The sequence below is a fragment of the Dama dama genome, chromosome 1 (genome assembly GCF_033118175.1).
Source record: "Dama dama isolate Ldn47 chromosome 1, ASM3311817v1, whole genome shotgun sequence".
Lineage (NCBI taxonomy): Eukaryota > Metazoa > Chordata > Mammalia > Artiodactyla > Cervidae > Dama > Dama dama.
In genome coordinates, this window is record NC_083681.1 from 23,053,411 (window position 1) to 23,077,210 (window position 23,800).

The 23,800-nt window shown below is 46.4% G+C and overlaps 2 protein-coding genes across 4 annotated transcripts in view; one reads left to right on the forward strand and one right to left on the reverse strand.

Annotated features, from left to right (window-relative positions):
* SIK2 (salt inducible kinase 2) overlaps positions 1 to 22,717 on the forward strand; it is a 130,194-nt gene extending 107,477 nt beyond the window's left edge. Inside the window, exons 9-15 of one of the 3 annotated variants that reach the window (XM_061144498.1) lie at positions 5,848 to 6,012; positions 12,089 to 12,317; positions 12,813 to 13,097; positions 13,234 to 13,397; positions 14,387 to 14,500; positions 15,390 to 15,481; positions 16,384 to 22,717. In XM_061144498.1, coding sequence (XP_061000481.1) covers positions 5,848 to 6,012; positions 12,089 to 12,317; positions 12,813 to 13,097; positions 13,234 to 13,397; positions 14,387 to 14,500; positions 15,390 to 15,481; positions 16,384 to 16,969 — 1,635 coding nt within the window. In that variant the 3' untranslated portion in view covers positions 16,970 to 22,717. Of the gene's footprint in view, positions 1 to 5,847; positions 6,013 to 12,088; positions 12,318 to 12,812; positions 13,098 to 13,233; positions 13,398 to 14,386; positions 14,501 to 15,389; positions 15,482 to 16,279 lie in introns of all 3 variants that reach the window. The other 2 variants (XM_061144517.1, XM_061144508.1) reach the window with 2 other exon arrangements.
* PPP2R1B (protein phosphatase 2 scaffold subunit Abeta) overlaps positions 20,639 to 23,800 on the reverse strand; it is a 34,387-nt gene continuing 31,225 nt past the window's right edge. The window contains exon 16 of the mRNA XM_061144547.1: positions 20,639 to 20,719. Coding sequence (XP_061000530.1) covers positions 20,654 to 20,719 — 66 coding nt within the window. The 3' untranslated portion in view covers positions 20,639 to 20,653. The remainder of the gene's footprint in view (positions 20,720 to 23,800) is intronic.

Here is a 23,800-nt window from a genome sequence, read left to right on the forward strand (position 1 = left end):
ATTCTCCCGTATCATCCCGCCCTCGCCCTCTCCCACAGAGTCCAAAAGACTGTTCAGTACATCTGTGTCTCTCTTGCTGTCTCGCATACAAGGTTATCGTTACCATCTTTCTAAATCCAATATATATGCGTTAGTATACTGTATTGGTGTTTTTCTTTCTGGCTTACTTCACTCTGTATAATAGACTCCAGTTTCATCCACCTCATTAGGACTGGTTCAAATGAATTCTTTTTAATGGCTGAGTAATATTCCATGGTGTATATGTACCACAGCTTCCTTATCCATTCGTCTGCTGATGGGCATCTAGGTTGCTTCCATGTCCTGGCTATTATAAACAGTGCTGCGATGAACACCGGGGTACACGTGTCTCTTTCAGATCTGGTTTCCTCAGTGTGTATGCCCAGCAGTGGGATTGCTGGGTCGTATGGCAGTTCTATTTCCAGTTTTTTAAGGAATCTCCACACTGTTCTCCATAATGGCTATACTAGTTTGCATTCCCACCAACAGTGTAAGAGGGTTCCCTTTTCTCCACACCCTCTCCAGCATTCATTGCTTGTAGACTTGGATAGCAGCCATTCTGACTGGCGTGTAATGGTACCTCATTGTGGTTTTGATTTGCATTTCTCTGATAAAGAGTGATGTTGAGCATCTTTTCATGTGTTTGTTAGCCATCTGTATGTCTTCTTTGGAGAAATGTCTGTTTAGTTCTTTGACCCACTTTTTGATTGGGTTGTTTATTTTTCTGGAATTGAGCTGCAGGAGTTGCTTGTGTATTTTTGAGACCCTTCCCTCTTGAAAATGCCACAGCAGAAAAATAAGAAGCAGGAAAGCCCCACACTGAGCAGCTGCCCTCCCAGGTCTCTGTTCTTCTGAGATGTTACACAAGTGAGGGTTACATAAACGATTGTTCCAAGCACACGCGTCTGTTATTGTACATGATTTCCTTTTCACAGCTAAATTTGAAGCAAGTTCCTTAGATCTCAAGTTGTATTTCATTTGGCTTGAGGTTCAGATGTATTAGCATAGCTTCTTCTATTTGATAATTGTTATTACCGAGCTCCCCATGAGTTCTTTTCATTGTATACATTGACCTAAATTATCATAGAAAGCTGTTTCCGGTGATTGAAATGTATCTGAACAGTAGAAGTGCTCATTCACAGACTCATCTTGAGTCCCGTCGGAGTGCCGAGCAGCAGGCGCTGGGTTGAAGTTCTCCCTTTCCTGTGAGACTGCCTTCTCATGTTTCATGTTGAACTTGTTAAAAAACAGATTTCTCTGTTTTTGTGAATATAAATATGCTTAAAGTTTTAGTAGAGCCTATCCCCTTGAATTCTTTGATGTTCTGCTCTCTTTTTAAAGAAGTGGCAGATCGCTTATTACTGGATGGAGCGATAGGAACCGGGGAGGTCACAGGATCCCATGCAGAGGTCACATGAGCAGTGCAGTCAGGCAGACCCTGGGCTCCATACCGAGCTGAGTGACATCAGCAAGCCAGCATCTCTGAGCTCTGGTGTCCTTAACTATAGAATGAAAGCAGCAGTACCTCCTTACTTTACAAGTTTCCTACAAAGATGAAATTGGTTAATTGATTCCAGCAGTTCAGTTCAGATAGAGCACTTATGTGCCAGACACAGTGCCAGCCATCGTGGTTTCATAGGTGCCCAGAAAGCAATCCCTGGGAATTTATGGTGTAATGATAAATAGTCTATGATTACTACTTAGAAAACAGTGAGATTCCCATCTTAGATGGATTGAGAGTACTTATATTTGCCACATAATATGCAGGAAATGGCACCCCACTCCAGCACTCTTGCCTGGAAAATCCCATGGACAGAGGAACCTGGTAGGCTGCAGTCCATGGGGTCGTGAAGAGTCAGACACAACTGAGCGACTTCACTTTCACTTTTCACTTTTATGCATTGGAGAAGGAAATGGCAACCCACTCCAGTGTTCTTGCCTGGAGACTCCCAGGGATGGGGTCGCACAGAGTCGGACACGACTGAAGTGACTTAGCAGTGTGCAGGAAACACGACATCTAATTGACTGTAATGACTGTTAAAAAATATGCCTTTTTTTTTTTTTTTTCATACATTGATATGAATCAGCCATAGATTTACACGTATTCCCTTTATTGTGAATTCTGTCTACTAGTTTTCAGCTGTCCTTCAGGAGCACTAAAGATTTTTCCTATAGGAGAAAGCATTTTCATTTTAATGGTGCTGGAAGGCATAAAATCAGAAGAAGAGAGTCAAGATAATATATTATGTGATCTAAAACATTATTTCAGTTAGTGGACGTGGTCATTATTTATGACCACTCTTTTTAAAAAATTTTTATTGAAGTATAATTGACTTACAGTGTTAATCTCTGCTATACAGAAAAGTGACTGAGTTATACACATGTATGCATTTTTTATGTTCCTTTCCATTGTGGTTTATCCCAGGATATTGAACCTAGTTCCCTTGTTATTTATCCGTTCTGAATGTAAGAGTTTGCATCTACTGTCTGCAAACTCCCAGTCCTCCCCTCCTGCAAACCCCTTTCCCATAATAACCACAGTCTGTTCTCTACGTCTGTGAGCCTCCTTCCGTTTCCTAGACAGCTTCATTTGTGCCATGTTAGATTCCACGTATGAGTGATGTCAACAGGGTATTTTCTTTCTCTTTCTAACTTACATCACTTCGTCATGATAATCTCCAGTTGCTTCCACGTCGCTGCACATGAAATTATTTCCTTCTTTTTATGGCTGAGTAGTGTTCCACTGTATGTATGTACCACATCTTCTTTATCCATCTGTCTGCCAGTGGACATTTAAATTGTTTCCACGTCTTGGCTATTGTATGTAGTGCTGCAGTGAACATAGAGGTGCGTGTATCTTTTTAAATTATAGGGTTTTTTTGGATATACACCCAGAAGTAGGATTGCTGGAGCATGTGGTAATTCTATTTTTAGTTTTCTGAGGAACTTCCGCACTGTTTTCCATAGTGGCTGCACCAGTTTACTCTCCCACCAACAGTGTATGACGACTCCCTTTTCTTCGCACTCTCTCCAGCATTTATTTGTAGACTTTTTGTTTATGTTAGTCACTCAGTCGTGTCCAACTCTGAGACCCTGTGGACTTGTAGCCCACCAGGCCCCTCTGTCCATGGGATTTCCAGGCAAGAATACTGGAGTGGGTTGCCATTTTGTTCTCCAAGGGGTCTTCCCAATCTAGGGATCAATCCCTGGTCTCCTGCATTGCAGGCAGATTCTTTACTGTCTGAGCCACCAGGGAAGACTTTTTCTTTTTTTTAGTTCTACCACTTTATTGCTACCAACCCATCTCCCTCCACCCTTGTGCACACATGCTCCGTCATGTAATCCCATGGACTTCAGTCTGCCAGGCTCCTCTGTCCATGGACTTTTCCAGGCAAGAATACTGGAGTGGGTTGCCATTTCCTTCTCCACAGGGAAGACTTTTTAATGACGGCCAATTCTGACCAGTGTGAGGGGGTATCTCCTTGTAGTTTTCATTTGCATTTTTCTAATAATTAGTGATGTCAAGCATCTTTTCATGTGCCAATGGTGTTTATGGCCACTCTTGAAGAAACTGGTAATATCTGCTTGCTTGGGATATTAATCAACCATCTATTTATTATAACATATTATTTACTTCACTTCTTAGTGTTGGGCATGCTGTATGGATACTTATACTGTAACTTGTGCCAAAAAGGTTTATTTAATTCCATGATTGCACGAATCCTAAAAAGCAGACCTCTAAATCTGTCATTGTATTTCCTATGAAGTGATAGTCACAATAAAATGTGTTATGTCTCTGTCCTTACCAAGTTCATGGTAAGCTGTTGTGGTCCAGGTTGCATGTGAAAGTTGCCAAGAAAAATGTGCTATGCTTGATCTGGCCCAGCACAATCCTGCCGTTTAAAAAGTCGCAGCTAAGAAGAGGTAGGAAGTGAGAACACCGTGTCCTAGCGTCTCATTTCCAGTGAGGTGTCCATACGTAATGCTCTGCCCTCATGAGAAGGAGCAGTCAAGTGAATTTAGGAAACAGAAATCAAAAGTTTAGCTTTATCCTTTGATTGAAAAGACAATGATAAGAGCAAGGAGATTATATCAAATATACTTTATTCGGAAGTTTAATTTTTACATTGTGGCTAAAACAGTTAATTTAAATGAGTAGTGCTGGAAAGGGGAAAAAAAAATGTTTAGTTTCCAAAGTGACCTGAGGAGCAGTGATATAAGAAAAGCTATTTCTTTATCATGCTCAGAATGTTTATAGTGCATTTTCTTTCTTTTTTTTTTAGCATCCATATAATACCAGCACTTACTATTGCTATATTTTATTCTTTATTTCATGCAGTATATCTAATGATGTTAATGTTGGAGTATAAAGCATATTCTATATTCAAAGGTATAGTCAAGGATAAAGTATATTTCTAACACACCCCCCATTATTGAAAACCATCAGTCTGAAATTTTAACAGCGAACCATTAGATAGTATCTGAGAACAAAAGGGTATATTCATTTTGCAGTGTAATTCCTATATTAAATTGTGTCATCATTCTAAGACTTTAGAAAGAAGGAGAAAAGAGGAATTAACATTACTGAGTGAAGGACTTTACATGTTACCTTTTACAACCCTAACTTCACTATGTAGTAGGTATTATGCCCTTTTTAGAAGGTGAAGAAAATAAGATTAAAAAAGTTTAGGTATAACTGATTAAGTTCACACAATTAGTAAGTAATGGAGTCAGGAGTCAAACCCGGGTCTTGGGAAAGGAAAAGCTAGAATCATACCATTCTGTTCCTTTTCATCTGCTTCAATTTAAAACTCACCATCCTATATCTCTTGAAGTGATAATGGCAGAAAAAATATAGGCCATTCCTCTGCCTTTTAGAAACTGGTATAATGATTGTTCCCTCCGATGTTTTACAATGTCTGTTGTGTTCAAAAGAGATCTAAGAAATTATTCTGCCAGTTCTAAAGAGATGGGGAGGAAAGGATTACCCAGGAATGTCATCTTCTCAATCAATCCGTGCCATTGTCATAAAGGAAAATCTCTTTTAAATGATTTTTCAAAGGAAGAGTTTCTAATACTTGTTTACTTAGAGGGTTTAATGGAGGAGACATGGAGAATGGACTTTCTAGAGTAGGCTGACTTCATGAACATAACTTGCTCAGCAGTAAGCATCTCTGTTTCTGCTGGACAAGCAGGCTGTGTTTAGTCTGCACGTCTCCTTCAGAGACGGACCTTCCTGCCCCGGCCAAGTAGCTGCTGCTTCTCTCTTCTTCCTCTTCACACACAGCCTTGCCAAGAAATATGTACCATCTCACCCCACACCCTGCCAAGAAAAAAAAAAGATGCAGGTAGATGGCCCTTATTGCAGTATACCTTGTGTTACGGTTAGTTGTGTGTGTGTCTATCTCTGGTTCCATTTTGAGCTCCTGCTCCTTGAGACTGGGACTGTTTTATGCTTCTTTGTATCTTTCCAGAGTACTATATATAAGGATACAGATGATACATGTTTGTTGAATTGGGGAAAAAAGAACATCCTTACCTTCCTTAAAAAGATTAGCTTTCTTGTCGTCTCTGTGAAAGTCACGCACCTCGCCGTGGAACAGGAACGAATTTCTGTACAACCTGTCTCAGAATGATGGCAGAGACTGCTTCAGATTGATACCTACACCTGTACATACTTCATCACGCCTTTTCTGGAATTCCCAACAAATCACTGTTTATCCTTTCATTGCACCAGGAAGAATCGTCTTATTTCAAGGGATTTGTACATTTATGTATATAGAGAGAGGATTAATGTTCCCAAACTTTCCATTCTTGCCATATTTACAGGCACAGACCGTGGGGCTCCCAGTGACCGTGCATTCACCCAGCGTGCGAGCGATGCGATCTGCCCTCCTCCCACAGGCATCCACCGTGGACGCCTTCGCGTTTCCCGCGTCTGGCTGTCAGGCAGAGGCAGCGTTCATGGAGGAAGAGTGTGTCGACACTCCAAAGGTACGGACGTGTTTGAGAGACTCCGAGCGTGCAGGTTGGCTGGAGCCGGCAGCGTGGTCCGCAGACGTTGTACTTTGGCTTAGCTGAACTTTGTCATTTCCTCAAGGCACTCAGGAGTGTTGTTTTTGTGCAGAAGACCCGAGAAACGTGTCCAGAGACAACCTCGGCTCCCTCTCCATCTTGTCCTCCCCGCGATTATGTAACTCGTCAGATCTCACGTGTACTTCTCAGAATCTTTCTTCCTTCTGTTTCCTTAACCAGTTTCTTCTCACAAGTTCTAGATCCCTCATAGGTTTTGGATTTTTTTAAGCCAACTGTAATTCTGGAAACAAAAACGTGACTATTGTGCTGACTTCGGCTTTGCCTGTTATTATGGCCCCTCCTCTGCATGTGCTGCAGCTACAAAATGATGAGCCTTTTTTGTTCAACTGAATATCTCTTTGTGTCCAGTTTGAGCATACCTAAAGGAGAGAAGTTTATTCTGGTGTGCTGTATAAAGTTGGCCTTTAGTATGTGGAAGATGATAGCTTCTCTCATTTAATGGATGTTTGTTGTTGTTTAGTTGCTAAGTCATGTCCTGACTCCTTTATGACCCCTTGGACTGTAGCCCGCCAGGCTTCTCTGTCCATGGAATTTCCCAGGCAAGAATAGTGGAGTGGGATGCCATTTCCTTCTCCAGGGGATCTTCCAGACCCAGGGATCAAACCCTGGTCTCGGGCTTGGTAGGCAGATTCTTTACCACTGAGCCAGCTGGGAAGCCCAGTGATATTTATTTCACTTCTTATTTATTTTATATACTTAACATCAAGTGATATACTGAAGATCACATTAATGGGCAGGTCTTAGAGTATGTTTAAAATAGACTCATTTCTTCTCTAGCTGTGTGAACTTGGACAAAGTGACTGATTTCTTTGAACTTACATTCTCTCTTGTAAAACGAGGATACCAACTTTATGAGACGGTTGTGAGGATTAATTTAGAGAATGTGTATGAGGTTCTAGGCAAATTGTAGATACTCAATAAATATTGGTTTCCTGTCTTTTTAGCCTCATTAGGTAATAAAAAGATGACTCAGACATTAATTCTGCCTCAAAGTCTGTAGTCTAGCAGAAGAGACATGATGCATAACTAAGGGCAGTGATGCCGAGAACTGAATAAATTGATACATAATTGGTCCCTTAAAGAGACAAAAATTAAAACGCTGCAAGACTAGGAGACAGTTCCAGTTTGATCAGTAATGTCTTTGGTTTAACTGTCAGAGCTGGGAATTAAAAGACGAAATCAGGATGGATGGAAACAAGGGTGTGATGGCTCTCTCAGTGGAGGGGAGATGTCAGGAAAGCCCCGTCCCTGCAGGTCAGAGCCCGAGCTCAGCATGGCTGAGGGAGTGGGCCTATGAAGGGGAGTTGTACAAAATAAAGACAAATAGCCTTGCCTTGAATGGCAAAACCAAGGAGATAGACTGTCTCTAGTCCGAGGCTCTCAGCATGGGAACATGTTTCAGTATTATCCGGAGAGTTTTTCTCAGATGGACTTCTCCAGGGTGGTAGGAAACAACTGAAGATTTTTTGATGAGGAAGCACCATGATCCATGTTGTACTTCAGAAGTAATCTTGGAAATGCCCATAGCCTGCCTTGAACGGGAGAGGTTCTGGTGACAAGGACAGTAGGAGGTTAGAGCATGTGTCAGGGGAGACTGATGAGAGACTGAGCCACGTGGTGCCCGTGAGACTGGACAAGAGGCGACGGTAGGAACGAGATTGCACAGGTAACATTGATGGACTGTTAGAAGTCCAAACCAAGGACAGCATTATGAGCCTTGAGGATCAGGAAGGTGAATGTCATTTTCAGAAACAGAGGTAGAGCTGATTCAGGAGTTAAGTAAAGTTCAGCTAGAGGGTAATCAAGGCAGCCTGAAGCTAGGCTGCCGTGAGCAGGTGTTAAGCTGGGTTCCTGACCACGAGGAGTTAGCGTCCGTGTCCCTGAGGACAAGGCCACTTCCTGTGGACAGTCTGTTTCCTCTGCCTGCGGTTGCCTAGCATGTTCAGATCCTCATCAACTGCTGTTACACTCCCACCCGGAAATTTAGACATAAATTGGGACAACATCATTCATTTATTTTTAAAATCTAATTCCCTTGAAAAAAAAATTAAAATGCAGTGTGCTGAAAGCTTGGCTGTAAGGGCATCAGGCCCAAAACACAGATTGGGCACACTGTCTGCCGTATTATATAGGGCAGGCTATTTTTAAAGCTTGTGATTGTTACCGTAACCAGGAAACAGACAGGAAATGAATGATTTTGTGAAAGATATAGACAGAAGCTAGATGGCATATTTGCATTTGTAGGAAGAGCAATGCCACGCTGGAACCGGCCACCCACACTGACAGGCCACCCTGGCGCCCGGCCAGGCCGTAGCCGTCTGCTGTCGTATTCGCGGACTGTTTCATTTATGTCAGCGGCGCTCTCTGTGCCTCTCCCCTCCCCAGCACCTCTCTCTCTGGGGCCCATAAACAAGCGCACACGCAAAGCCTTCTGACAGATACTGGCCCTTTGTTGCTGGTCTGGCTTCGTATGCCCTCACCCTAGCGCCTGTCTGTCGTCTCGAAGGTGCCGAGTGACCACTGTGTTGCTCCATCATTTCTGCTCGAAATTGGTGGCAGGTACTGTGCGTCTCAGAGGTTTCACCTCTCTTCCCCTCCCGGAAGTTTTCAACTTCAACTTAAAAGTGTCAGTAAAATCCTTCAGGGAGTCTGTGTTGAAACATGGCTTTGGGATTGCTGCAAAAGATAGCACCTTTCTGAGACAGTCATCCAACTCTGAGCAGTCACCACGACCTCCAGGAAGCACAGAGGCCCATACGGGGGCAGAGCAAGCCTGCAGGGTTAGTCTCTCTCTCTTGAGAGTTTTTGGGGGATAATGGACTTTACACCCACACACTCACAGATACTTTTAACATTTTATTAGAGGTTATAATAAAAGGATTTTCCAAGTTACCTTCTTCATAGCTGGAGAGTGGAAGGAAACTGTGAAACGGTAGTAGAGCTGTTCCACATCTATTGACATTTTTAATATTTTAATTATAAAGGTAGCACACATAAGACAGAGTCTAAAAAGGATCGTCAAAAACCTTTAATAGCGTTAACCTCTAAGACTTAGTCAAGGGGAGAAATTCCTCTGAATTTGAATTTTTAAATTTATAATGAAAATACATCAATCAGAATCACACACAGAAAATTCAGAGAGGGATTAAGGAAAAAATTAACTTACTCATGATCCCCCTACCCAAAACAAAGGTAAGCCCATTTTTGACATGTTTCCTTAGAGTATGTTATAGGTGGATAGATAGATGGATGGGTGGGTGGATGAGTATAGGGTGACTCAGCACGTAGGTAGTCTTGTTAAAACAAAATCTTATTCTATTATATATAATTTCAAACCTGCTTTTACATAATATCATGGGCTTTTTTTTTTCCATACCATGAAATCATCTTTGAAAGCATGGGTTATATTTAACAACTGCTTTATATTAGATGTACCCTTATTTAACTACTCACCTATTTTTAGACACCAAGTACTTTAAATTATTTTTTTGCTGCCTTATATATGCTTCAGGGATATGAATATCCCTGTGTCTAAATTTTTGACTATACCTTTGATTATTTCCTGAGGATAAATTTCCAGAATTGGGGTTATCCAGTTCTTTCCTTCCTTACCTGGTTATTTATTTTAATTTGCCTCAAGATGGTAAAAATGCTTTAAAAGAAATTGTTGCTTTATTCTCATGCTTTAAACAATTTTATTGTTATAAAGTATTATCTTCAGCCAAGAAATGATGATAATATATACAGTGTTTTAGTTATCCCTTCTGGAAAACTTTACTCTCATTTTACAAGTGGGAAAAAATGAGCTTTATAGACGTTAAGCAACTTGCTTTAATAAGAGCTGAGGTTTTATCCTCTTCAACATATGCTGAACTTGCCAGGCACTTAAGATATGAATTAAATAAGGCATGTTCCAGCCTCCAGACTCACTGGCTAGTACTATGCATTAGTCTGCAGTGTTAGCACAGGCTGCCATGCAAAATGCCACAAACTGGGTGGCTTAAACAACAGAAATTTATTTTCGCAATAGTTCTTGGAGGCTGGAAGTCCAGGATCAAGGTTGTGGCCAGTATGATTTCTGGTAAGGGCTCTTCCTGGCTGGTAGAGGGCTGCCTTCTCATGTCCTTCCATGGCCTTTCCTCTATGCTCTCATATATATAGAAAGAGTTTTCTAGGGTCTTTTTGTGTAAGGACACTAATCCTACCAGATCAGGGCCCCACCCTTAAGACCTGATTTAATTACATTTCTCTAGAGACTCTGTCTCCATATACAGTCACACTGGGGTTAGGGCTTCAGTGTATGAATTTAAGGGGAGATGCAAACATTAAGTCTGTAACAGTCTGCCAATCTCCTGTACTAGAATCTTGTATTTGTGGTAAGCTCAGGGGTGTTATTAGCGGTGGAGTTTCTGAGGGTCTGACTCCTATGTGTATGCTACCTACTGCATGTGAGGTCTCTTATCAGAAGTGAAGTGATTGATCGAGTTTAAGGAAAGGCGAAAGCACTTTATTGGAAAATGTACCTTTCACTCACACTGTATTTGAAGTCCTGTCCTCAAAACGAAACACTCATCTGGGGAAGGGTGAAGGGGGGCCTGATTGCTGCTGGCCAGCATTCAGAGCTGTTGTTTCCTAGTGCCATGATCCGTCTCAGTCTAGGAAAAGAGCATCTGTCATCCTTCATTTTGAACGACCACTTGTCACTTTAAAACCTTCTAGTGCATTAGCTGCCTTATCCTAGTAATGGCTCCAGCCCCAGAACAGTTTTTTATGGAATAACTGTCCCCTCCCCCAAGCAAACAACCATCTGAGTCACCCAAGTCTCCCTCTCCAAATAAAGGGCCTCGCAGCGCCTCCGGAGTGGTTGCCATAAGAGGAAAGTGGCCTGCGTCTGGCACGGCCGTTTCCACGTCCCCTCTCACACGCGTGAGCTGCTCCTGCTTCCAGAGGAAACAATAGCTCTCGCGGGTGTGTTCCAGGTGAAAGTGCTGCTGGGAACGCAGCCTCGCGCCTGGCTGCTCCTGAGCAGCTATTCATAGGAGAAAACTGGATTGGTGTCCACAGGGGGATGGTTAAGGTAATGAGGTAAATAATTGCCTCCTCACTGGGGCTTTTACAGCCAGAAGAGCTGAAACCACAACTCCCCTCTGTGTGCCGCTCCTGCCCGCCTCGAGGTGGTTTGCTTGGCAGCTGCAGAGGCAGGCAGAGTTCTCACTCAGGAGCTGTGCCGAGCTCTTCCCCTTGGGGTAGGAAGCGTGGACACCGGGTATATTGCTGGAGGAAAGAGAATTCAGAGCCTTGGTGCTCGTTAACCTCTGCTGGAATTCCGGGCCTCTGAGTCATTTGTTATTCTATAATGGAAGGCTTTGGCCATTTGCCATTTGGATTTTTTTTTTTCCACTCTTTTTTGTGGTATGTACATCTTTAAAGAATTCTTTTTTCCATTCCTGGGGTCCATAGACCCAGTTGAAGATTAAATCAAATGTGCAGGCACTTAGATTCTGAACATAAATATCTGGAGCCTCCCTGTATGTTTTGTGGTTGAAAATTAGAAGAATGCTGATGACTCCTCTTTTCTTAGCTATGAGCCATGCAGTAGGATGTTTTTTAATTTCATCTTCCCCCTCTTCATTTCCCTTCTTAAAAATAATAATAACTGGTAGGCTTCAAGCTAATATGCCCTATTCATCTGGAAACCACTAAAAAAATTGTTTATTGTAATAATGATGACTCAGAGAAGCCTGGGCGGCAGCGCCAGTTTGGGACATAATGGGCTTGTGTCTCTTAGCGCTGCAGTTGACTTGCCGTAACTTCTAGTCTCCACAGTTGTCATTGGTAACAAATATGGACATTTTTAATATTTTACTTAATTTCTGATTGGCTGCAGGTCTCTTGACATTTTTGCCTTTGTGGATTTTTCAAATGTCGCAGCCACTGACGGTTCCTCTCGCGTCCCTCTGCCACTGACGTTTAGGTCAACGGCTGTCTCCTGGACCCTGTGCCTCCTGTCCTGGCAAGGAAGGGGTGCCAGTCCCTGCCGAGCAACATGATGGAGACCTCCATTGACGAAGGGCTGGAGACCGAAGGCGAGGCCGAGGAAGACCCCAGTCAGGCCTTCGACGCCTTCCAGTCCACACGTGGCGGGCAGAGGCGGCACACGCTGTCGGAAGTGACCAATCAGCTGGTCGTGGTGCCTGGTTCAGGTATGATTTCTAGTAAGCACCGGGTCGAGTCTCTGCAGCATCTTGTGTCGTCTGCTCCAGGAGATAGTAGTGATACCAGCCAGCTCCTGGAATGTTGTTTGTGTCCTGTTCCTTTGTGGACAGCATTCAGCAGGAGTTGAGATTAGGTCTGCTCAGCAACTCACAGAGATTAAACTGGAATGTCTGTGAGTTGTCCCCCACCCCCTACACCCAACTCCCGGGACTCATCCGAGAGCTACGTAACTCATAAGGACTCTGGCTCTTCTGGAGTGGCAAAAATCATACGGTCCCAAATTCTGGAAGTGTTTTCCCCCACAACATTCAAAGCTGACTCAGTTGACATGTAAAGAAGTCTTGAAAAAATGTTCTGGTTGGAGGTTGAAGACATGGTAGCTGTGGAAACTCACACTGGCCGTGCTTTGTATTCCATGTTCCAAGAAGATGCTGTTTATTGGTGGTCATATTGGTGTTTTGTTTTTGTTTTTTCTCTTCAAGGGAAAATTTTCTCCATGAGTGACAACCCCTCCCTTGACAGTGTGGACTCTGAGTATGATATGGGGTCTGTTCAGAGGGACCTGCACTTTCTTGAGGACAACCCTTCCCTCAAGGACATGATGTTAGCCAACCCACCCTCACCCCGCGTGACATCTCCCTTCGTGAGCCTGAGACCTGCCAACCCCGCCATGCAGGCCCTGAGTGCCCAGAAGCGCGAGGCCCACAACAGGTCTCCAGTGAGCTTCAGAGAGGGCCGCCGGGCGTCAGACACCTCCCTCACCCAAGGTGCGCTCTCCACTGGCTCTAAGCGCTTCTGTTGTAGGGCTCACTGGGGTCCGTTGCCATGTTGGTTTCATACCTGTGCTCACTTGAAAGGCCTTGTGTTTTATTTAAACCGTTTGGCCACTGTTCTTTCTTTCAGGAATTGTAGCATTTAGACAACATCTTCAGAATCTGGCTAGAACCAAAGGAATCCTAGAGTTGAACAAAGTACAGCTGCTCTATGAGCAGATGGGCTCAGAAGCAGACCCCAGCCTGGCCTCTCCTGCCGCTCAGCTCCAGGACCTGGCCAGCAGTTGCCCGCAGGTGGGTGCTCTGGGCCCTGCCCCCGTGGCTGTGTGAGAACGAGGCGTGAGTCTGTCCTGAAGGTGTGTCATTTCATTCAGAGGGTTTCCTCCTCCTGGAGCAGACAGGTCCTTTTGGAAAGCCTGCAGCCTAAAAGCTTTCTGTGTTGCGGGTGTCTGCCTGACAGGCTGGGCAGGCCCATCCCCACTGGCCCAGGTGGTCAACACCACGTGGAAACCTAGACACGCTCATACTCTGTGCGGTTTTTCACACAGATTCTATATGGATTCCCTCTTAGAGTCTCCCTGGAACTCCCTCCCCCTACCATGCACATGTACACATACACACACACAGATTACCAGTAATAACATAAATGAGAAGCTTGTTGCCATTTATTTTTGATGTGATATCACTTCATTAAATATCGTGAGTTATTTGTGCTAAAAGTTAAAAAAAATATGGTTGTTTATGTAATTCATTTTATGTGAGCCCATGTTCAGTACATCAGGAATATTAGAGCGTTTGATGCCCACATGAAAGGAATAAACTGCTGGTAACGGCAGGGCCTCTGCTCCCGTACTGACTCAGTCATCGTTTACTGTGGGTAAACAGCATGCATTCATCCTGTTGTTTAGTTGCTCAGTCGTGTCTGACTCTTTGCAGCCCCATGGACTGTAGCCCGCCAGGCTCCTCTGTTCATGGGCTTCTCCAGGCAAGAATACTGGAGTGGGTTGCCACTTCCTCCTCCAGGGGATCTTCCCGACCCAGGGACTAAACCTACGTTTCCTGCATTGGCAGGTGGATTCTTTACCACCGAGCCATCTGGGGAAGCCCATATTCCTCTTCTGCAAAGTGATTGACCCTCAGCCTACTAGATACATAAAAGCCTTGAGGATTAAGTCTTAACAGAGTTGGAGTTCCCCTTGGACGTTTGCCAAGGTGCTTCCACTCAGATTTGAAACTTTCTCCCAGGTGGGAAACTGAAAGTGTGTCCCCCCCTCGCTCCCCAGGAGGAAGCGCCTCCGCAGCAGAAGAGCGTGTCTGCACTCCCCGGGGGCAGCGCACACCCGCAGCTCTCCCAGCGCCACAGCCTGGAGGCCCAGTACCTGCAGCACCGACGCCAGGTGGGATCCTCCTCCCCCTTGTTGCTCCGGCTCACTGTGATCATCCCCACTCTGCCTCTCTGCACAGCAGGAACCTATTTTGCTTGGTATTTATTTTGGATAGCTGCTTAATTCATTTATAGGCAAGCAGGTCTGACTCTGCGTTCGTAGTTTCTAGAAACATGTTCAGACTTAGCCTTATGCTTTATCTTAGCAGCAGAAAAAAAGCTTGTCCTCAGACCCCTGGAAAGGGTGCTGCCACTGAGCAGCAGGGAAGGGAACCCTGGCTTCTTTGCTTCTGTTTTACACCTCTTGCGTGCATGCTAAGTCGTTTCAGTCACGACTCATTGTGACCCTGGACCACCAGACTCCTCTGTCCATGGGATTCTCCAGGCAAGAATGCTGGAGAGGGTTGACATGCCCTCCTCCAGGGGATCTTCCTGACTCAGGGATCGAACCTGGATCTCTTACTTCTCTGCTGCATTGGCAGGCAGTTTCTTTACTGCTAGTGCTACCTGGGAAGCCCTTATGCCTCTTAGTACTTAGCAAAAACTACCCTAAGTTCTCTGCTGGTGCTTGAAACTACTAGATCCCATAAAGAATGAATCATTTGCTCATTCAGTAGGTGCCTTTGCTAGAGATTTAACTCCACCTTTCTCATTGTTTTTAGTCCCCATGAACCTCCTGGTCCTGGAGGACTTTAGAGACAGGAAAGTGAAGCAGGTTAGAACTGAGACAGCCCAGGCCTGCCGACCCAATGCTCTCCCAGGGTCTCAGCGAGCAAGTGTCAGTCCCTGCATCCTGCAGCTTCTGGAGGACTCACGTGGGTTCATCCTCCAGGCAGAAGTACAGGCTGATGACTGTGTCCTAGATGACAACATGTCATGCTTGTATTTTTCTGCTCTTCTAGAAGCCCAGCCTTCTGTCAAAAGCCCAGAACAGCTGTCAGCTTTATTGCAAAGAACCGCCACGGAGCCTGGAGCAGCAGCTGCAAGAACATAGGTGAGAGACGGTGGCAGCCAGAGAGGCCACTTCCTTTGTGGCTGACTCCAGCTGGGTGCGTTGTCCTTCCCTCTTAAAATTTCCCTGTACCAGGACAACAGGTTTCCATATGCTAACACGGATGTTCCACTGTCCATGGAATTTAGGCCTGTCGGGGAAGAGCAGCCCTAAGCCTGCTTTGTTTTCATTTTCTCCTGGTGTTTCCCCTTTGGTCTGTGAATAAACCTAAGCATTCAGGACCTGGGCGCTAATGCAGTTTAAGAGGGTGTTACTGGAAAGAAGGCCTCCAGTCTCCCTTATAGTAATCTGTGCTGTCCGGCCTCCCTAGTAGAAGCATCTCGGCCAAGGTGAAAGTAAAAGTTGCTCAGTCGAGTGGGACTCTTTGCGACCCCATGGACTATACAGTCCATGGACTTCTCCAGGCCAGAGTACTGGAGTGGGTAGCCTTTCCCTTCTCCAGGGGATCTTCCCAACCCAGGGATCAAACTCAGGTCTCCCAGATTGCAGGGGGATTCTTTACTAGCTGAGCAAGGTAGATGTCCCCTAATCCATGGTCCTCCAGAGGCCCACCCCCGCCTCAGAACCTCAGGAGAAGGAGTGAGCCCCTTGCTTCAAAGGGAGGAAAAACCCAAGGGTCTTAGAGAAAAGGAATTCACTGTGTTCATTTGAGCACTGAGGGATCAGCCAGAATTGAGGGACAAAAAATAAGCTTGGGTTTAAGAAACCAAATATGACTGGTTCCTACCCCCGTTTTTTTTTTGTTTGTTTGTTTTTTGTTTTTTTCCTGCCTTGGGAAAGAGAGAAGTGGGAGGACGGACGCTAATGACTGATACTGGATTTACATTAGAATTGCCGTCACTGAAGAAGACCTAAACTTCTTTCTTTTGGTATTGCCAACTTAGACTCCAGCAGAAGCGGCTCTTCCTCCAGAAACAGTCCCAGCTGCAGGCATATTTTAATCAGATGCAGATAGCAGAGAGCTCGTACCCACAGCCCCTTCCCCACCAGGAGACGCCGCCGCCCTCCCAGCCGCCGCCGCCTTTCAACCTGACCCAGCCCCTGAGCCCCGTCCTGGAGCCGGCTTCCGAGCACATGCCGTTCAGCCCCTTCCTCAGCCCGTACCCCGAGATGCGGCTGCAGCCGCTGCCCTCCTCGCCGGGGGCCCGCGGGGCCCCGCCGCCCCTGCCGCCGCCGCCGCCACTGCAGCAGCAGTCGCGGGGCGCCCCGGCCCCCTTACAGTTCTATCAGACTTGTGAGCTGCCGGGCGCGTCCTCCCCGGAGCCCGAGCACCCCGCTCCCGGTCAGTACCCCGCGGATGGAACCCCGCAGAGTAGCATGGACGGGCCGGACTGTCCCAGGAGCTCAGGACTGCAGGAGGCCCCCTCTGGCTACGACCCTCTGGCGCTCTCCGAGTTCCCCGGACTCTTTGATTGTGAAATGCTGGAAGCCGTGGACCCACAGCACAGCGGCTACGTCCTCGTAAATTAACCTCAGCTTCACAGGAAGTGAGGCGGTTTGGGTGAAAAGAGTGTTGTCTTTCTGTTTTTATTCCAGCCTTTTAAATTTAAAAGCTCGTTTTCCCGCCCTCACCCCGATGGGGAAGAAGTCAAGTCACCCAACTGGAATCGGAGGGCTGGCCAGCCAGGTGTCGCCTCCCGCTGGCTCTGTCCCACCGTGGTTTTCTGTGGCAAGTGCTGTAACCGGTTGTCCGCCGCAGCTCATGCCCTTAGGTCAAGTGGAGGGAGCTCTCAGCGGAGGCACCAACAAAAGTTTCATAAGAAGAAGACATCCAGACCTAGGTTTTACACAGAACTATATCAGTTCATCAAGGGAAACCTCAGTGAAAGCAGGAAAAAGAATATGTGCCGTTATATGCAGGCAAAAAAAAGGCAATATATTTTTCACTGAAACCAAGCAACAGCATGTTCCTCAAAGGCAAATCAAGAATACATATTGAAACTGATGCACAGGAAATAAAGTTGTATTTTGTCGCTGAATCGTTAAGTTCTGAGCTGCTGATGCACGGTGTCCCCGAGATCACTCAAAACGGTGGAGCGTGAGTTCTGTTTCAGGGTCCACTGAGTCACAGCGGGTACTGACTCCTGAGACCGGCAGTCACCTCCATCTGAGCATGGGTGACACACCTCCTCAGGAGGGCCTGGCTTCCAGAGTGTCAGGGTATCCCAAGAGCCCCCAAAGATGTCACCTGTGGAACCAAGAGACATGCGGCAGTGGAGACCAGGGGCAGGAAAGTCAAGAATCGGTCAAGAGCAGCGGCCCTGGCCGGGGAAGACGGGCTCTTCCCGCACGGTCTTCTGTGGAGGCTTCCGATTTGGGGCAGTTGGTCTGTCGAGGACCTCGTGTCTCTTTTAAAAATGTAATAACTACTTTGACTTTACACTAGATGTTGCTAGTTGTTTATTGAGCTTTGTATATTTGGACAGTTTCATATAGGGCTTAGAAATTTTAAGGACAAGGAAAAATGAACTTTTATCTCCCATGTGAAGTGGTAGTGCTGTGCCTTTCCCCTCCCCCAGATCACGCTTTAACAATTTCTTTTCCGTAGAAACCAACAGTTTTCCATTTATGTCAACGCTAAATCCAAAGTCACTTCAGAATTTGTTTTCCACCATGTGGGAATCACATCCTTAATTTCCTTAGAGTTTTGATGTGTAATGAAATGTTCAAGTATTACAGCAATATTCAGAAGACCACAGATGTGTTAACCATTTGAACAGATTCATCTGCCAAACATGATATATTACTCATACAACTGAACCCTTACAATTCAGTCTTCAGAGTATGTGAAAAAAGATGCCACAGCTAGCTGACTGTGTAACCTAGAAATAATGAGTAATCTGTCATTGGGACAGTAAGATCCAAGTGATACAAATTCAGTATTATTTACAAAGACTCTCGTCTCTGTCCCTTAGAATGGCTTGTCCTGTGAGCAGATGAACGCTTAAGCACAAAGCATCTCCCTTAAAGCACAGAGAAGAGAGATACTACACTGATGCTGCATCTAGAAAACACCCTTAAGGTGCCTTTCCTCTGTAGTGTGTGTCCAGGCAGGTGAGGAGAAGCGTGCAGGGTCTGCGGGTTCCGTGCCGGCTCCTCTGGGCGTCGGGACGCTCCGCAGGCACTCTGCTCGGGGCTGGACTCGGTGTGAGCACGGGAGGGCGGTGTGGAGGACTTGTTTTTGTTTTTGGATAAGACGCAGCAGAAACCCAAGAAGGAAGAAGTAGGTTCCTTCTACGAATTGTTTATTCCTCCTCATGCTTAAGATGGATGATTTTGTGAAATAGGCAACATCGTTTAAGAGATCCTTTGGTTAAGATCTCTAATCTGTTCTAAGTTTTTGCAAAATAAGCCAGTTGTAAAACAAGCTTGATTTGTTTAGACTAAAGGGTGTTTTCCCAAAATGTGCTACAGAAGCGCTATAATATTTATGAAATTAAAATGCCTTCCAGATTGAGGACGGGGGCCGCTCATTTCAGAGTCCCCAGGATAGCAGTTACAGACCAGGCCATGAGCCTCTGAGCCCAGGAAAGCTGGGCGCTCCAGCAGGACCACTGGGCTGACGGATGGGGCAGCAGAGGCTGTGGGAGCGGCACGGCCCCAGGGGTGGGCCCTCCGGAGCACCCAGCAGTGCCTGGTCTGTTCAGACTGCAGACCGCGGGCGAGGCGCATGACCCGTCCTGTTGGACTGTGTTGTAAGCTCCTGTTTGCTTTTCTCATTTATTTCAAGCAGAAATCAATAAATTCCATAACGATCTGTATTCTCTTAAATGTAAGCTGGTGAGAGGAGACTGGTTCTGTTGTTCAGTCAGGCATTTGCCCAGCCCCATCTGACCATCTCCTTTGCTCTGTCCACTGACTAGTGACCTGTGTGAGCCTCCAAGCGGTTTTCTCTTCACAAATACTAAAGTAACACTAAGAAGGCTTAGTACTACTCTTTTTATAAGAGAGGTACTCTGAAACGACGCCTTTGCGGTCTGTCTCACACCAGTGTGTGTACACTACTGCATGATAACCTTTAGCATCACCCTCTTGTAAACCGGGCTCCTCGGAAGACACTTTGGTGAGACGAACGTGAGGTAAAAACTTCATTCAGCAAGAAGTGCAATATGTGTGGTACTTTCTTTATTTTTCGTTTATGCTTTCTTTTTTAAATCCGGGATATTAGTCTATGCTTTGGGAAAAAAGCACTAGGTTCTGCAATTTCCAACTGGGGAAGTGTGTCTCTAGTATTTACGTGCAGCTGATATGCTGGTCCCTGTAAGGCAAACAGAGCACGTTAGCACAGCAGGCGGGGGTGGAGGGTCCCCCCGAAACAGCGACGCGGACGCCCCCCACCCTCGCTGCCGCCTTGGGAACAGAGGCGGCGGAAGGAGGTTCTCCGCAGCAGCCATCCTCCCGTCTCCACATGAGGGGCCCGTCAAGGAGCACGAGGAGACGGAGTGGAAGGACTCCCCTCCCTGCATCAGACTTGGCCTCCAAGGACAGAGACCGTCAGCGTCCCTTTCTCCCTGAGTGTTGGAGCTGTGACCTGAGCCAGTCTGGTGGGGCTGGCGGGAGCCTCTGAGGGACGGAGGCCCTGACGGGGAGGGAGGGGGCCGCCTTGCGGGAGTGTCGCCCTCTCGTGGCGGCACTGGCTGTTTTCTCTCTGCCTGAAAGGGTGGTTCTTAGAGAAATGAATTCTGCCTAACTGCTAGAGGTGGCAAGAAGGGTGTGTTCACAGCTGAAGCGTGACTGCCTGGCCAACCAGATACAAAAGGAAGGTAAAAAGCAGCCGCCTTCGCTCTGGCCGGTCAGGGGTCCAAGTGTGTTGTGGTCGAGAGAAGGCCCTGCTCAGGTGCGGGCAGTTCACGCGTGTGGACGTGAGGAAGTGAATGCTTTCCCCGGCAGGGTCCTCCCAGCTGCTGTCAAGCTCCAGGTTAATACTGGGTTCTGTGTTGGGGTCAGAATTTTCTAGCCACAATTACATTAAAACCCCTATGAGGAGTCACACTTCAGTTGGCTTAAGGGAAATCTCACTCCCGCTAGTTTTTCACATTTGTTCTCCTTTGGGACAATACGTGGGGTCTTTTGACAACACTGGTCCCGAGAGCAGTGGCGGGGTCTGTTCGGGGCTGACCTTGGCTGCGCCTGGACCCCTAAACCCAGCTGTCGCTACTGCCTCCTCGGAAGCCACTCGAGCCACTCGGCCTCTTTGTGCCTAGACATCAAAGGTAAAAACTGGAGAACAGGTAGTAAGTTGGAGTCACTGTACAGGCAGGGATCTTTGATCACTTTATTGCTTCTGGAAATTTTTCTAGAACTTGTCTTCAGACTGATGTGTGGAAGACAAGAACAGTATCATCTGCCTCTTTCTAAACTGGGACCAAAAGAATTTAACAAATCCACGTATCCCTTCTGACAGGTTTGGTAGTTCGGTGCTCCCTGGCCTGTGGTCTCAGGGAGGAGGCTGATGATGGAGCACTGTCTGTCAGCCCGCGGCCTCTGGAAGGCATGAGGGGGTCCAGGTCGGCCTTCCCCAGTGCCCCCCGGACCCTGGACCCTGAGTCCCTGGCCTCACAGTGCCCCTCCCATCTTTGTTTCACTGCTTCTCCCCCTGAAGGTAGCCTGGCTGATTCCAGAAGACTCACAGCCACCCTAGTTATACCACCGTCTTGCCCACATCTCATATGCAGATTTCAGCACATTGGGCAAAGTCCTGCACCTGCTGCTGCAGAGACTGAGGACGCAGCAGCACTGCCCGCAGTCAGGGTAGGTTTGCTGGTTCCTGCCAGGCTCAGCTCGTCTGTCCCAAAGGAGCAGTAGCTTCTATTTGTACATTGATTTACCCAGCACTCCCATGAGTGATCTCTGCTAATTCTTCACAGCAGCACTATGAAACTAGTTGAGCAGTTAGTCCTCATTTTTTACGGCTGAGGAAACCAAAGCTCTGTGAAGACTTGACGTCCAAGCCACAGAGCTCAGGAGTAGAGGAGCTGAGGGAGGCTCTTGGGACGCTCTTCCCTCCTCAGTAGCAGTTGAGGCATCTCACGAGTAAACAGCTATATAAGCAAAGCCCCCATGTTGGTTAAGCACTGGGTGAACATGACATTGTCCCTGAAACCTTATTCCCAATCGACTGCTGCCTGGCTTTTGTGGAAGAGCTGTCCTCCAGGTAACAGTCCTGCATGAGTGAGGCCCAGGGAGACAGAGCCCACAGAAGCCGTCTTTCAGTGTCCAGTGAACCGAAGATGCTCAGGCTCATGTCAGATGCCTTGTTTCTCTATCTCCCACAATAAAATAATTTCCTGCAGAAGTTGGTAATAGGACACACCCTTTCTTGATGCCAAGGGGTCTAATTGCACAGCTTTAGCCACCATTGCAGATGAACAGACTCAACCCCAAGAAAGGGTCCTGGTTAGAAAAGAATCAGGAGCTCAGTACAGTCCTGAGGGGGGCGGGGGGTGGAATATATTTACAGTGAAGGCCCATAGAGTTAAAAAAAAATAACATACTTTGAATACTTTTGTCTTCAGAGGCAAAGTGGGTGGGTAGGGAGGAGCTTTAAAAATAGAAGTACAAAATAACATCCTGGAAAAATGTGACCCCAGATTGGAATAATGTTACATTAGCAAATACAGATAACTGGGCCTTGCTAGGGGCTGTGCGATGCTTCTCTGTTCAAGATTTGCTCAGTCAAGGAAATTCACGTGGTGATACCATCCCACTATTGATGGCGAAAGAAATCTGCCTCCACCAAAATCTCTGGAGGCAAAAGAACCACAGAGAAAGGAGAATTGCTTCTCTTTGGGGGCTGCAATTTAGGAAACAAAAGTGATAGAGATATTTGCACTTTGTAGAAAGGGCAAGATTATTTGCTTATTTCTGAAGGGAGGAGGGTGGTCTTTGCTGGATGTTTGGTTTGTGAAAGAGTTACTTTTGATAAAAATTAATCTAATTGTAGTTATTTTTTCTGTGTGCTTTCTTTTTTTAATTACTAAGAAAAAATGGTGAGTTCAATAGCTTTGGTATTTTGAATGCAAATCATAATAGCTCCAATGTGAAAAAAATCAAAATGTAACCTGTCACTCAATGTTAGAAAATTGCTTAAAATACAGTTTAATAAATGATCTTTGTATCAAACGTAATTTAAATGGGGTAATTTTCTGCAAGGAAAATGTACTGTTTCTACCTTTCCAACCCTCTTGAATTAAAATAAAAACAACTTGTTTTCTAAGAGCCCAGGTGATCTGAATGGCAGGTGGGTGAAGCAGGGCCATTCCCTCATCAGGCCTTGGGGGGAATTTTGAAAAGTATGGACGGTGGCTGTGTTCCCTGAGCTCTGGCGCTCTTTGCAGGCTGCAGAGAAGGACAGTGGATAATATGTTCTCATTGACGTCAGCAGGGTAAATAATACCTTGCTCTGAAATCACCCGAGCACACGGTAGTGCTGGAGAACGCTGACCAGAGCACAGCTAACCACAGTCTGCACACGGCCGGGTTGGGGTGCATGGGGGGCAGTGTCGCCGCCGGCACTCACTCATGGGCTCAGAGGGAGCCAGGCGGGGGTCTCTGGCGGGAGGGGGAGCTCGAGCTCCGCCCGCCCCAGGACGAGCAAGCTGCAGGGCCAGGGGACACTGGCACTCGTCCAGGGTGGCAGAGCACACACACTGTGGTCCCCCTCCCCATGGGACCAGGCACACACACACGCGGTGGCCCCCGCCCGACAGGAACCAGCTCAGTGCCCGTGGGAGCTGGAGAACCCATCTGGGCACTCTCACACATTCATTCGGGACTTGTTTCAGTGCTGGACCCCCAAGTGAAAGGGCAGTATTAAAGCCCACTTTCTGGGAATTTCCCTGGCCGTTCAGTGGTTAAGACTCCATGCAGGGGGCACAGGGTTGATCCCTGGTCAGGAAACTAAGATCCCACTTGTGTGAGGTGTGGCCAAATTAAAAGGAAGAAAAAAAAAAATCCTACTTTCTGGCAGCAAATTTAAGATTTGGTTTCCCTCAGACCATTCCGTTGAGCCCACGCTACAGCACTGAGACAGCTCCACACTGAGGGTCACCTGCCGCCCTGGTGGCGGGGGGGAAGCCTGGAGGAGACGCCGCCGCCGCCCTGCTGTCCCAGCACCACCCACAGGCACTCAGTCCTGCTCCCAAATGGCTCTTGATCTGTTTGGCTCCCCAAGAACTCAGTAACACTGTTTCAACTGCCTTTTTTTTTTTCCTTTCTTTTTTTGAAGGAAAGCCCTCAATTTCAGCAACAATGTTTTGCAAACTCTATGCTTTCCCACCAAATTTCTGCATCATCTTGATT